The 15954-nt window shown below is 28.9% G+C and overlaps 1 protein-coding gene across 1 annotated transcript; it reads left to right on the top strand.

Moving 5' to 3' along the window:
• Positions 1 to 5906: 5906 nt before the first annotated feature.
• LOC114367563 (putative pectinesterase/pectinesterase inhibitor 45) lies at positions 5907 to 9079 on the top strand. Its single transcript, XM_028324760.1, has 3 exons — positions 5907 to 7182; positions 7421 to 7581; positions 8332 to 9079. Exons 1-3 carry the CDS (start codon positions 6059 to 6061, stop codon positions 9021 to 9023), a joined length of 1977 nt encoding a protein of 658 aa, XP_028180561.1. The 5' UTR covers positions 5907 to 6058; the 3' UTR covers positions 9024 to 9079.
• The last annotated feature ends 6875 nt before the right edge of the window (positions 9080 to 15954 follow it).

Below are 15954 nucleotides of genomic sequence, written 5' to 3'. Positions count from 1 at the left end.
AAACTTAAAGCCAACGTTTAAATTTTTAACGTTCAAATGCTAGCCCTAGCCTTTTCAGAACTGGAACCTAAACACTGCGCCTACGTTCAGACTGCCATCTGCAGCAGGAAGGTCACATGCAAAGGGGAACCGCAAGTGCCAATGGCGGGACTGTCCACGTAGGCATGTCCCGCCAGCACCAATGGCGGCATGGCTTCAGGCATGCTTCTCACTCCTACTCAGCCCTATCCCGCCAGTACGAATGGCGGTTTAGGCTGAGTCATACCCCCTGTCCCGCTGCTGCCAATAGCGGCATCCCCTTCCCGCCATTGCCTCTGGCGGTTCCAAGCTTCACGCCATTGTTAATGGTGGCACCCACGTAATGAAGAGACCCCCCTTACAATTTGTTTTAAAAGAGACCTTGTTTCGTAAAATATTTTTAAAAGAAGCCCCCTACAATAAATTTGCCTAATTCTGACACTACCCAGTAACCTTTGTTTGGTAAAGAAGAAATAAGAAGGATGGAAGAAAATCATATAATTAATTTGTTTGATAGAGTAGATTAAAGAGAAAATAATTTTAAAATTTATAAGATTAATTATATTATTTTTCATTTATTTTCACCTATCTCTTTATATCTCTTTTCATCTCTTATCTTGAAACAACTTCATTTTTACTTTACCTCTCCCACTTATGTTCAATCATTCATTTTATTTTCATCTAACCTATTTATCTCCTTCCTATCAAATTGGGCAAAAAAGCCTTTCTGAAAATCAGATTATATATCATCTTCACCTCTACTTTAGTGTATTTTTTCTTTTTCTTTCTCGTAATTTTTTCCCAAGATTCATCCTTAATTTTCTCAAACATTTTATTTTTTATCAATATTGTCAAAGTGTATTACAAAATATTAATTTGTTGACATTATCATGATATCAACATGTGCCACATCAATAAAAATGACATGATCATGATGTCATCATGTACCATATCAGTATAATTTCATGACATTAGCCACTTCAATAAAATGTGTCATGCTAACAGTAATTCCATGTCCTTAGAGTTGCATTATCACCATGATAGAGATTAAAGATGAAAATTATTAATAGGAACTAAAAGTGGAAAAATACATTAAAGGGGCAATTGAAATTTTAACAAAAATATCAAATCTTTCAACTAATAAAGCGATAAGTAAAATATCATTTTTCACAGGAACTTGTGCAATAATCGGGTAATTAAATTAAGTAGAGTGATAATTAAAGTATGGAAATAAAGTAAGTGTAGAAATTAAAAAAATTTAAGGTGAGAAAACTAATTGTGGAATTTCGTCAAACACTTGGTGTGTGCAAAAAACTTGAGTCTACATCAATGGAAGAAGTTATTGGTGTTTAATTTCATTAGACATTCCTAACATGCAATTAATACTTATTCCTATTATCAATTAAGATTATGTTGTCATTAATCTATAAAATTATTTAATTCTTAATTCTTTAAGCGAAAAAACCTAAGTCATTTGATTTTATTATCAATCTCTTTAATTAATTAGTGTAACCAAGTTACTTGCATTAAAAAAAAAGTTTTAGTGATGATCAATCTTTTTTATCATATCCCTAGACATAAAAGTTATTGATTGCATTTCTCAGTTCTCAATTCAAATTTTTTTTTCAATTATGATTAAAATAATAGGATCGTGCAAGATTAGACTAAAAAAATATTGAGCATAGAAGCAGAACAATAACAACCTTTGTTGAATATGAATAAAACATAATTACATGGAAATAATATTCTAATTACATTAAACCTAAAGAGGATGAAATTAGCTACTCATAGCGGTGAATAAAGATTCTGATGAAGGGAAGACAAGGAGAAGCCTTGAGCATGGAAGTCGTCACACAACTCACTTTGACATATGTGCCTTGAAAATCCCAATTTAAGATTGTCCAAAACATGTATCAAAGGTCCCGTTATATATAGCAATATGACTTTTTTTAGCGTGAGCATGTCAGACAAGATGGCTTAAACAAGCTCATAAACTTGAAAATTCACCCTTGCAAGGCTCACTTAAGCAAGGCTAGAAAGTCTTTACTTCTTCGGATGAGTAGCTCACTTAAGCTGGCCAAATATGACTAGCTTAATTAAGTGCACCCAAAAAAGTGCACCCAAAAAAGATGACAAATACTCCTAGAGGCAGTTAGCTTAAGCTGGCCCAAAAATGGATTGTTTAGCAACATCTTCAAAAGTCTTCCAAATGCAGTGATAGTGCTCCACGGGTCTCTTCAAAGTGTTTTCCAATAATGGATTACGGCAAAAGAAACAAAAAGGACCAAGATTACGAAAAAAACAAGAAAACTAAATCCTCAACTATCAAGAGTATTTATTCAACAACTAACTAAATAAGGGATAAATAAAGCTAAAAAAACAAAAGATATCAAATATTGCACCAAAACACTACTAATTACATTTTTTGTCTATGTAGTTGTAATAACTCTCCTTTTTAGTTTCTATTGTTTAAAACATCTATTTTGATCCTATAGTTGATTTTTTTTTAACTCTTTTAGTCATTATTGTCTAAAGTAATTTATTCAAATCTTTTAAAATTACTACAAATGGAAACTAATATTGTAAAACTGTTAAAAACATTTTGGTAGTTTTAAATTGTCAAATTAAATTTTTCTAGATTTTTAGCGATTTTATACTACCAGTTTTAGTTTTGTAGAGATTTAAAGGATTAAGGTGTAACATCGTTAGGTGACTTCAGAAAGCGAGAACCAAAAAGGTTAAAAAATAATAGCTATAGAAACTAAAATGAGATATTTTAAAATACAGAAATTAAAAGGATAAATTGTTACAATAGAGACAAAAAGAATAATTAAACAAAAAACAAAGAATTCACATGAACTAAAAAAATCACAGGAAAAAAAAAAGAAAAACAAAACAAAACAATACTCACACACACATAGACTAAAAAAAAGTGACATATTTATAAGTACACAATATTTAAACCTTAAATATAATGTACAAATAAAGATCTTCAATAACAAGAAAATACATCTTTTAAACATGCATTATCTTAATTTTTCTCCACTTTTTTTTTTCTTGTTCAACACTATAACATCACTAACACATTGCAAATTATAAATTTAAGACTGGTGCAAAATATGTTATTACGTACACTAGTAAATATATTACCCCCACAACTTAAATTTCAAGATCCATCCCTAAAGACACCTCTCACTGAACAAGAACAAAAGGCAAACCAATGAATCAAGACATGCCAGCAACAAAGAGCACGGTGTTAAAAGCAAAACAATTTCTTTTTTTTACGGTCTCCTTATCTCATATTTGCATAGAAGATAATTTTATGCATAGGATCCACCTAAAAATTCAAATATCTCAACCCTATTTCCTGCCTCCCAAACCACCGAAAATTTTCGCCATCCTCTCTACATATGCGATAATTCACCGCTCCCAAACCCATGCAAAAACACGATCTCTCATAAATCAAAGTAGACAGACATGTACAGTGGGAGATCCAGATTTTTTCAATAGTGGAGGCAAAAAATAATTTACAATATTTTCATAGAAGAAAAATATCATAATTTTATAAAAAAATACAAAAGGATGTATAAATTATATATATATATATATATATATATATATATATATATATATTCATATTTTAAAAACTTTGTATGATCCTTTCATTATAGGTACTATAAAAATATGGATAGGATCCCTTTACACTAAGTGTAAATCTAAAGATCTACATCAAATTTACACTGTTAATATATGTGAATGTTATGGTTTATAATATCATGATAATGTTAATATATTGAATGATAATCAATTAGTTATCTTTAATTAATAAATTACATCATTTGATAGATTTGATTTTTCAAATTACTTATTTATCAAAATTATTAACAGTAATATATTTTTACAATTTGTTCATGTAATAAAGTATATATTTATTTGTCTCTATTTATTATTTTCATAACAACGGTCTATTTCTGACTCGTTAAAAAAATACACTTATTGGAAAATAGAAAAAAACATATATGTAATTATGATTTAAACTTATTTATATATTTTATTATCATGTATTCTTTATTTTATGCATTTTATTGTAAAAACATTATGTAATATTTTTTAACTTGTATTAATGGTGAAAAATGTATATCATAAGCAGAAAAAACATAGACTTCATTACGTTAAAAATTTGTAGAAAACATTATTTTGATCAATTTTTAAACAGTTAAAAAATCAATCAAATAAATTCTGTAGATTTGACGTAAGTCTTTTATAACCAAATCTTATATTTATATATATATATATATATATATATATATATATATATATATATATATATATATATATATATATATATATATATATTAGAAAGAGTTACACCAATGAATTATTTTTATGGATTTTATTCTCACTTATATAATGTTTATGAAACTTCAACTTAGACTTATATTTTAATAATCTTTTTCTCTAAGTGTAAATTTTTTCCTCTAGTAGAAGTCATCTTCAATCGAGTATCAAATAGTGATGTTTAATGAGATGGAGGAAAAGTAAGAGTAAACTCCCATATTTTTCCCTAAAAGATATCGGTGCTTGCAATTTATTCCTAAGATTTTGAGGCAAAATAGTCCTTGAATTTTTTTATTGGACACATAAGTCCTTTCATCAGTTTCATTCAATTATAAATTAGCTAACTTAAAATAATTGTGCATTTAGCTAATTAGTCCTTCAAAAGTATGAGACTTCACTCCTTTTTAAATATACAGGCTAAAAGATGTATGGATGATGTTATTTGACACCTTGAAAAAAAAAAGAAAGAAAGAAAAACATTGATATGATATGCTATATTATTTGATAGGAAGATAACAATATAAAAGAAAAATGTCAAATAAGTGTTTAATAATATATGGATTTTCATGTATCATTACTCAACTACATATAATTAGATTTTAAACTCGTGCGTTGTACGGATTTGTTTCACTTGTAAATTTTATATATATATATATATATATATATATATATATATATATATAATTATCATTTTTAAAATACTTTGTAGTATATTAAATAAAATTACATTAAAAAATACAAACAATGATTGAAAAAGTTATCAAAATTATATAATGATTAATGTGAATAATTTAATTTTTTAGCACATACACAACAATATCATTGTGTGAAAAACATTAAAATCGGAGAAATGAATGACAAAAAATCAAATATACCAACAGCTATTATCAAATTAGAAATTCTATCCAACAATTGACAATGTTTAAATATATTAGATATTTATTGAATCAAATTAGTAATTATTATTAAATTAAAATTTTTAATCCTATGACTTATAATACTTCAAGTTTCTTTTACACAGTATATCGTATATAAATATAGCTAGATAGATGCACATTGAAAGACCAAGTATAATGTAAAAAATGGTAATAAAAACTTAATAATTAAAATTGTGACAAAATACTTAATTGCACATTAAATAAATTATAAAATTATTACATTACATATCAACCACAATTTTTTTAATTAATAATCATTATTCGAAACCTTAATTTTTAAAATGAGGAAGAGTGAACCGTACTGACCAAACTAACAAAACTGCTACTTGTTATACAACATGTTTCTATTTATAATTATATTACCACTAGTGTTGTCTTGACACACTTGGAAAATGGACAGAACATAGAAAAGAGTTTTCAAACATGGTCTGAGTCTGAGACCAAAAAAGTTGGAAACAAACTAATACAAACCTCTGATGACCCTATTAATCTTTGAACTCAATCCTTAACAAGCTTTCGAAAATAGAAACACCTGAAACAACTCTCGTCCACACGTGCATGCCCAAACAATGATAAAGTTCCAAACGCTCATGCAAGAAAGCAAAGGGGGAAAAGAGCCTAACATTAAACTAAGCAACGCTCGGTTCTATTTTCTCTTTCACCATATTCATTGTCCCTTAAGTCTAGGGCAGAGTTTCTACAATGCCTTAGACACACAATTTCGCCAAAAAAAAAAAAACCAAACCCAAACGAACCGTGCGATAATGGCGTTCCAGGATTTCGACATGATCACCGAACGGCGGAGGAACGAGGAGAGGCTTAAGATGAAGAAGAAGATCCTCATCGGTCTCATCTCCGCCGTCCTCCTCGCGTGCGTCATAGGCGCCGCGACATTCGTGGTTGTCCAAAGAACAGGCCCTAATAATAATCCAAAGCACGCCACGCCATTGCCACAGAACTCCGCCGCCACGTCACACGTGGACCAAAACTCCAGGCTGGTGAAGATGATTTGCGGATCCGCTGAATACAAGGAAAAATGCGAAACCACCCTCGGAGAAGCCCTAAAGAAGGACCCCAAATTGGCGCAGCCAAAAGACCTAATGATGGTGTCCATGATTCTGGCCGAGAAGGAGGTTACAAAGGCCTTCGACGGAACGGCAAAGATGATGGACAAGGCCTCTGAGGAGGAGAAGGGGGCGTACGAGGATTGCCAGGGCTTGTTCAAGGACGCCAAGGAAGAGCTTGAGTTGTCGATCACCGAGGTGGGTGATAACGACGCGGACAGGCTCTCCACAAAGGGTGCTGAATTGAACAACTGGCTTAGTGCGGTTATGTCTTACCAACAAACCTGCATTGATGGTTTCCCCAAAGGGAAGATCAAGGATGAGTTAAGCAACATGTTTAATGAGTCCAAGGAGCTTGTGAGCAACTCCCTCGCCGTTGTTTCGCAGTTCTCTTCGTTCTTTTCGATCTTCCAAGGCGCCGGGGAGCTTCATCTTCCTTGGGAGATTACCAGTGATGATGCACCTGCACCTACTACTGCTTCTGCTTCTGCTGTTGGTGCTGGTTTTGGGTCTATATTTGGTTCTGGTTCTTCTTCTTTTGGTTATGCTTCTGCTCCTGGTGTTGCTCCTACTACTACAGGTGTTGCTCCTACTACTGCAGGTGCTGCTCTTGCTCCTGGTGTTGCTCCTGGCCCAGTTCCTTCTTGGGCTGCAGGTTCCATTCCTGCATGGGCTGGTCCAGTTTCTGTTTGGGCCGGCCCTGCTGAGTTTATCGGATCAAATGAGAAACCCACACCTAATGTCACCGTGGCAAAAGATGGCAGCGGAAACTTCAAAACCATCTCTGAAGCTTTGGCTGCCATCCCATCAAAATACGACGGAAGGTATGATTGTTTTATTACCTTCAAGTGTCTTTTATAAAAAAAAAAACAAATTATAATGTAAAATATATTGTCACATATTTCTTATAAATAGGACCAAGAGTATTTTAGTAACTTATTTTTGGAGAAAAAAAGGAAACAACTTTTTGAAATTAATGTGTAACCAAATCACATTAGTTTATTAGTTTAACGTGTGTTATCTATACATGCTTTCATGCAAGGGATTTATTTGTTTATGCAGGTACGTGGTTTATGTTAAAGAAGGAGTGTACGATGAGACCGTGACAGTGACAAAGAAAATGCTAAACGTAACCATGTACGGTGACGGACAGCAAAAGAGTATCATCACTGGCAACAAAAATTTCGTGGATGGAGTCAGGACTTTCCAAACTGCATCATTCGGTAAGTGTAAATTCTCTCCTCAATCAAACCTCATTTTGTACCACATCTACAATTTAGTATATAATTAGGTCCCCTAAGCTTAGTTATTAAGATTAATTTCTTAACTTGCATGTATAGAAAAATATGAATAATAATAAATAAATATCTTAATATTTTAAACATCTTACTTATACATAATCTCAATTCTCCCTATCTTTCTCTTTGAATCAAATTTTCCTCATTTTGTACCACATCTCACTTGCATGATTTAAATGATACATGAGGTGTTAAAAAAAATATTTGTTATCTTTCTCTTTGAATCAAATTTTCCTCATTTTGTACAACATCTCACTTGCATGTATTAAATGATACATGAGGTGTTAAAAAACTATTTTTTAAGAGATATTAAACTTTTAAATAAATATGAATAACTTGAAAAATTAGTTATTCATTCTTAACCAGAAAATATACTTGTCCATCAGGTTCATAAATAGTAATAATTCAATTAAGAAAAATGTTAGAAGAATATCTATTATATTATGAGAAAAATGGTTATACACTACAATATAAAAAGTTTAACATAATTATGTAATCACAACTTATTATTATATATGATAAATTTTTTAAGTTTTTAAATAATTATTTTAAAAATAATTTAAACAACGATTTGTATTGAAATTTAATTCAAACGATAATGAGATAATAATATGCAAAATTATTTTAGAGTCAGTATTCTTTCTTCTTGCCTCTATTATTCCGTGCACACTGCAGTTGTACTTGGAGGTGGATTCTTGGCGAAAGACATGGGATTCAGAAACACAGCCGGTGCAGAGAAGCACCAGGCAGTGGCCGCAAGAGTGCAAGCCGACCAAGCCATATTCTTCAACTGCGCCTTCGAGGGCTACCAAGACACTCTTTATGCCCAAACCCACAGGCAATTCTATCGCGACTGCTACATCTCTGGAACAATCGACTTCATCTTTGGTGACGCCTCTGCCGTTTTCCAGAACTGCACCATGGTGGTAAGAAAGCCACTTGACAACCAACAGAACATCGTGACAGCACAAGGAAGGCTCGACAAGCAAGAAAACACTGGCTTCGTCCTCCAGAAGTGCGTTATCAAGGCCGGCACAGATTTGGTTCCGGTGAAGGACAGAATCAAGAATTACCTCGGAAGGCCATGGAAGGAGTATTCAAGAACCATCATCATGGAGACTCAGATTGATGACCTAATTCACCCTGATGGGTTTCTTCCCTGGGAAGGGAACTTTGCCCTAAGCACCCTTTACTACGGAGAGTACAACAACAATGGGGCTGGTTCCATCACCACTGCTAGGGTTAATTGGCCTGGCCGTAAAGTCATCAATAGAGATGAGGCTACCAGGTACACAGTTGAGGCTTTCTTGCAAGGGACATGGATCAATGGCACAGGTGTACCAGCTCAACTAGGCTTGTACAATTAAAAAGGGTCTAATTATTAACATCATTAGTATATAAATTTATATACCAGTTGAGTTGAGTTGTATTCTAAAAAAAATTAAAATGTAGATTTTGTTGTCCTAAAATGTCACTTATAATTTTTTTTACTGCAAAGATGTCACTTTTACTAAATATACAAAATTAAATTGAAAGTATTTTTTGTATTTAAAATTCTACTCAATGGAGCAAATACTATTAAAAAAGTATAAAAGTTAAAAAAACATCACTACTGTAGTTTTTTAATTATACTTATATTTATTAAATTGTATAAAACTATTTATTGGTTAACCTAAGATGATAGTTTAATTAAATAAATACTTTATTATCTTAAATGTTACACCTCATTATAAATTTATTAAAATTTTCAAATAAAAATAAACATTTAAAGTACTGTATCTTAATTGAACCAAGGTGGAGAACTTGAACTATCATATAAATTTTTTAAGCAATATTTTCGTAAAAAAAATATTTTTGTGGTCACTTTCTATTTCATCTACTTTTCCACCTCTTTTTTCCATCAATCTATTCCTTTTTCATCATATCACTCATATATTAGTATTTACTTTAATATATAAATATTCATGTTACTTTTTTATTTTTTAAATTAAAATAATATAGATCTAATATTTAATAAAAAAATTAAATGTGAATTCTACATGTCAAATATTGATCACATATTTATATTTGTAGATTATCAAATGGTATTAAAATGTTTATTAAATACTAAATGGATAAAGCTAAAACCTAATTAAGTTTTTTTTCCCATAAAAACAAGAATAATTAAATTATAAATAATTATAAGTTAAAAAAACCTTAGAGTTTTCAAACAGTCAAGCTCAAGCTTTCAGTTAGGCTCATTTAAACATTGAAACTAAGCTTGAGCATACTTTTTTTTTTCACAAGTCAAGCCTAAACTATAAGTGTTTAACTCGACTATACTCATTTACGCTCTTGTGTATGACTACAAGGAAAGGAATATTAATGTTACAATTTTGTGACGAGTCATGGTTTGAAACAAGGTTGTGTGACATAGAAATGTCACATAGAACAGGGGGCAACCACATCTTAAGTGGTGATTGTCAGTGATGAGAATGGTGATAGCCATCAGTCAATTCTTCTTTTTCTCTTTTAATCTATTAATGTTGATGGTTTTTAATTTTTAATTTAGGATGTTTTGTGTTGTTTAAGAATTACTTATAAATAAAATATAAGTTAATATATATAAAAATTTCATTTAAATAATTTATGTCATTTATAAAAATGCTAAATTGATATTGATACATGTGAATATAAATATTTAGTATGTTTTATTTTTTTAATTCTAAAAAAGCTAAGTTGTTTTTATTTTTTGAATGTAAGTGCAATAACTATAACTTGTAGAAACTAGTTATGTTACCATATAAAAACTTATGTGCACAAAACCTTTCTTAAATTCTTTTAATTATTTTTGGTAATTCAACCAAACTAAATATCTTAAAATTATATAATAATTTTAATACATACAGCTGAAATTTACTCTATTGATTAAAAAATAAACTCTTGTAAAAAATAATAAGAAGAATTAAAAGAACAAAATTTATAGATGTTTATATTAAGCATACTATATACTACTTAAATCATATAAATTTTATATTATTGCTTACGTAATATATTTAAATGTATATCATGTTAACGATAAAAAAAAAAAAGCAATAGGAATTATTTTTTTTAAAAATGGCATTCAAAACTAATAAAAAACATTAAAATTGAATTTATCTATATTTACATAAATCCAAAAACGTATTGAATTCTAGATTCTAGATTTAAACTATAATTTTTTTAAGGAACACGTGTCCCCTGCATGAATGTATTTTTTACACGTCACAATAAAATTTAATTATAACTCCCAATATATTATTGCAAAAAAGTACAATTGAAAAAATTGCAGTAGGCCCACTGCAGTGAAATGCTTAAATTAAATCATATTTTAAAGAGATTTCTGGATTGATGTAAAAAGCCAATAGAAAAAAGAAAAACACATTCAATAATAATGGTTGTGGCCACCCTTAGCAAACACTACATGAGCAATTGTCTCCTTATCAGGCCTAAGTGCGGCAAACAAGGTACCAAAATTTTGCAGCTCAATTTAGCAAATTGTTACACTTGCATACTAATCCTACACGTACACTTTTGGGCAACTTATTCTCGAAGCTCGTAAATTGACAATGCTGCATCTCAACGTTCGAATATCTTCAATTCGTTAGATAGTTTTATTTTCCAACCTTTAGCTGACAATAACATGGAATGCTCAAAACCTCTCACAACAATAGGTATAGATTAAATAGTTCAATAATTTGTATTTGAATACGTTGGTAAAGCATGGTAGAACTGTTGCATCTATTTACTACAATGTCATCGTATTTTTTTAAAGTTGGTTTTTGATCAATTTAACATCATAAAAATAACCAGCAGGTAGTTGATCAATTATTGTTTTTACAGAAAATTCGAGAACACTTCTGGTATAAAGTCTTAATTATTCATTTGCTGACATAATTTTTAGTTTCTGTAAAAAAAAAAAAAGATTAATATTCCTTAAACAATCTATGTATGTATAGTATTTTCAACTATTGCTGGAAATCTTCCTTTAATTTGTTGGTGTCTTTCTTTTCAGTCGCTTAGCATCAATCTCTCATGAATAGGCAACCGGAAATACGCAACATTTGTATAATTTCGTTGCGGCTAGCTACAGAAGAAAAAATATAAATAATAAAACTTAAAAAAAATGGTAACGAAGAAAACTTAAAAATTTTGGTATTTTTTATAATAAAAATTTATAGTGATGATCATGATAAAGAATATAATGAGTAATCTTTTTTTTTTCAAATCCTCACAAATTTTAATTATTATTTTCTTATTCTGAAATCCCTACTTTGCTATTTGCCCCCTCCTTGTGGAGGAGACCCCTTTTGGTCCTACGAGCACAACTACCTAGCCAGACTACCATGAGTTACTAATGGAAGAGTTTCCACTAACATCCTCTTTTATTTATCAGTTGCCCTTCTTTTTGTGGATCATTTTCTGTTGTGACCAACCAGCCTACCCTAAAGAATGTTAAGAGTCAATGATTTTGTTCTGAAGTGGAAATATATTGTCATCGCTTTCGGATCAAATTCATAAGTAGTATGGTTTAACACTCATACGTACGTACAACTAATGTATACACTTCATTTACTCATAATTTAAACTAGTTGTCATAATTAAAAGTCAAAAATTAATTTTTTTTCGTAATGATAAATATATTGAGTGTCTCGGTAAAAAGGGGATTAGAAGTTTAAGAATAACTTTTATGATACACAAAGTCATCTGTAATAGTAATCCATCTATAGTTTGAAAAGATATATATATTACTTAAAGCAACTTTGAATGTAAAAGATGTGTAGAAAACTTAAATGTCAGCGAGCGTAAAGGAAAGAAGTCTCGTTACCATGATTAATAAACAATTAATAAAATTAATTTGAATTAAAATTATAAATTACCAAATTAAAGTCGACAAAAGAAAAAAGAAAAAAAAATCAAACATGAAGAATGGTTAATTAATGTTCGATATACATATATAGTACCTAGCTCTGTAGCTCATAAGTATTTATATTGCAATATGGGATTATTTTTGGGCAGACACATTGAATATTTATATATAATATGTTGTCCAATTATTTTCGTGTGATCCATTTAAGTATTTTGTTATTATATGCAAAATTTCCAAGCATAGAAACCCCACACACCTGAGCTCATCTGTCTCTGCCCAAAAAAGACCCTGATCTCATCCGCTCATTTTTGTTTATTTTTCTGTGTTAGTTTTAAATTTCTCTGTTAATGATATTTAGAACATTATCTTAAAAGTGAAATTTTAGTATTATTATGTCCCCTACTTCGTGTCCCTAACATTTCACAGTACTGAAGGTACGTATACGTGTGAGCAAACTGTAAACATACACCGACAGCTATGTACACATGGTGAAAATCAAGTGGATTGTGAGGGGCCCAAAGGTATTAAAAAGTAGCCGAGGGAAAGCAATGGAATGGACAACGTAGCGCTATGTCATTTTCTTGGCTGAAGGTTTTTAATGGCTTGTTTTATTATAGATAAAAAAAATTTAAAAAAAATTACTCTATCCTCGCTATAATTAAGATGCTTTTTGGACATCAATCACACCGATCAATATAAACAATTAATTTTATTAAACTTTTTTAAAAAGTGTTACTAATATTTCATTTTAAATTATATGATATTTAAGTTTTGAGTAAAGGAACTAAATAATGTAATTATTTAATTGAATTTAAAAAAAATATTACATAACTTTCTAACATATATTTTCATCTAAAAATAAGTGTTGTTTTTAGTTATTTTATAAAAAAAATAATAAATAAATAAAATAGAATAATAATTTTACAAAATTAATCTTATTAAATAAATAAAAGAGAGTAATACTAATATTGGATTCAAAACTAAAATAATATTTATTATGACTACATTCATGAAAAGGAGTAATTTATGTTATATTGAAAGGTTAAATACAATACTTATTTTTGGATAATTTTTCTCTCCAAATGTGACAAATATTTTGGGAGGAAGAGAGTGTCATTTATCTTTCTAATGACTCATTTACTTTTCATATACTTGCACTGGGTATTGATTAAATGTAATCTTAAAAGAAAAGTATTTTAAATATTAATTTTGTAAAATTACATATATTTTAGAACAAATATTACTCTAAAACACCATATAATTTGGAGTGGCAAGATTATTAATTATACCCTTATTAATAATGATTAAGTTGTTATAGGTGATGTAAGAATATTAAAGTACAAAAATATTATGCAAAATTATTGATAAAAACACAAATACTTAAAATATTTAATAAACAAACAAAAAGATTAAATATTTCATAAAAATTCTAAAATATTTTATAAAAAAATTATTAATTCTTATAAATTACGTCTTATAATAAGCATTAAAGGAAGTAATACATTTTATTTACATGCAATTATTTTTATTTTGCTTAATTTTATGTTTTATGTGTGTAGGGTGTATATCAAAAAACCTGCTGGGTCGACTTAGTGGTGAAGTTAGGATAGATGCATGATGAAATTTTAGGTTTAATTCTTATTGTGTTATTGTATATCAAATAAAGGATGTGCATCAAAAGTTGGATTTTTTTTCTTATTAATTATGAGACAAAGAAATATAAATTTAAATCATAAAATCAAGAGAATTTGTTTTTTATTATCAGAGTGAGAAATATAAAATTAAATCATATGTTCGATTAAGATAAAAAGTTGTTGACAGTGAACAAATCACATGCATTTTCTTTTAATCTTAATAATCCAAATATAATTTAATTAACTATATTTACAATCCATTTCTCACTCTAAAAAATTCTCATTTGATATGCATTCACTCTCTCTATATATGCACGTGAAAAATACATTGCTAATATCAAAGAGATAATAGTGTAGTGTCCGGCCACTAGCTTTTTTTTTTTTAGAATCGTCCACTTCTACCGTTAAAGAAAATTTCCTGGGTTATGTGTGGCGTGAATCATACGAAAAAGGTTAGAGAATACTTGCAATTAAAATAAATAAATCTTTCAGTTTAGTTGCAAGTCTAGATATTGCTAGGTAGGGTATAATTTCATAGCAGATCGAGTTGTTATATAATACAAAAATTAGTGTAGAATTTGTTACGGAATGGTGACATTTTTTTCTCAAAATAAATTATCTTCATAATCAAGAATTATGAGATTAATATTTGAGACATAAAGATCATCAAAATAAATTTAATCTCCCTCAACAAGATTTTTTCCATAACCAAAAAGTCATGTAAATTTTGTTACGAAAAGGCGTCATTGTTGAGAATTACATCAAGAAATTAAAACTAATTCGTACTTACTCTTTAATAATTTTCTTTCATGATGATTAATTAATTTTCGTTAAGCTCATCTTCTATTATTTTAAAAATAAAAATTTAATTAGTTTAAGTAATAATTTAAAGTTTTAATATAAGTTGCTTTTAATTTATTTATAAAAATTAACTTAATAAATATTTAATATTTTCAAACTATAATTATAAAATAAATGAAATATAAATTAACGGAACACTTCGAATAAATTGTTGCCTGAATAATTGGCTATATATTGGATAAATTATTTTGGGAGAAAATTATTCATTAATTTTTATTAACAATTTGAAAGTTCTTTTTTAAAAGAAGAAGAATCACTTCAATAAAACTTGTTTTTAAAAAAAATCATTTCTATAAATAATTGGTTTTTGAATAAGCATTCAATCAGCTTGGATACACATAAGGCGCATTTAGATAAATAATTTAATTAAGTATTTATTCAATACTATTTTTATTAAATGAGAGATTATTTATAAATGAGAAGTTATTTGATGGTCTTAAATTATCACCCTGACTTATGGATTTGATTAATCTTTACATAATACACAATACATAATTAAGTATTATTAATTTTTAAAAAAATTTAAAAATTTAAATAGTGTCACATAAAGATTGATTGAAACTATGTGAATAGATATAATAATTTAGGATCGCTTGATATTTTCCCTTCATAAACTTACTGAAATAAATTAAAAGAAACTTATTTTTAGTAAAGTTTATTCTAATAAGTTAAGTAGAGAAAATCGAAAAGTTTCATAAGCCATTTTCACATAATACTACTAATTACAGGCTGACTTGCATTAGGCCAACCTCTTACTATTTAGCTTGAATAGACATAACCTTACACGATTGACAACCCTAAAATAGACCATCAAACGAGAATCGTCCACAAAATTTCATACATTATATTATAAATTAATTATTTAATACAAAATTTCATGTGCAACGGATTAAATATATTTTTAGTTTATGTAAT

The sequence above is a fragment of the Glycine soja genome, chromosome 9, assembly GCF_004193775.1.
Source record: "Glycine soja cultivar W05 chromosome 9, ASM419377v2, whole genome shotgun sequence".
Lineage (NCBI taxonomy): Eukaryota > Viridiplantae > Streptophyta > Magnoliopsida > Fabales > Fabaceae > Glycine > Glycine soja.
This window is presented reverse-complemented; position numbering and strand designations above follow the sequence as displayed.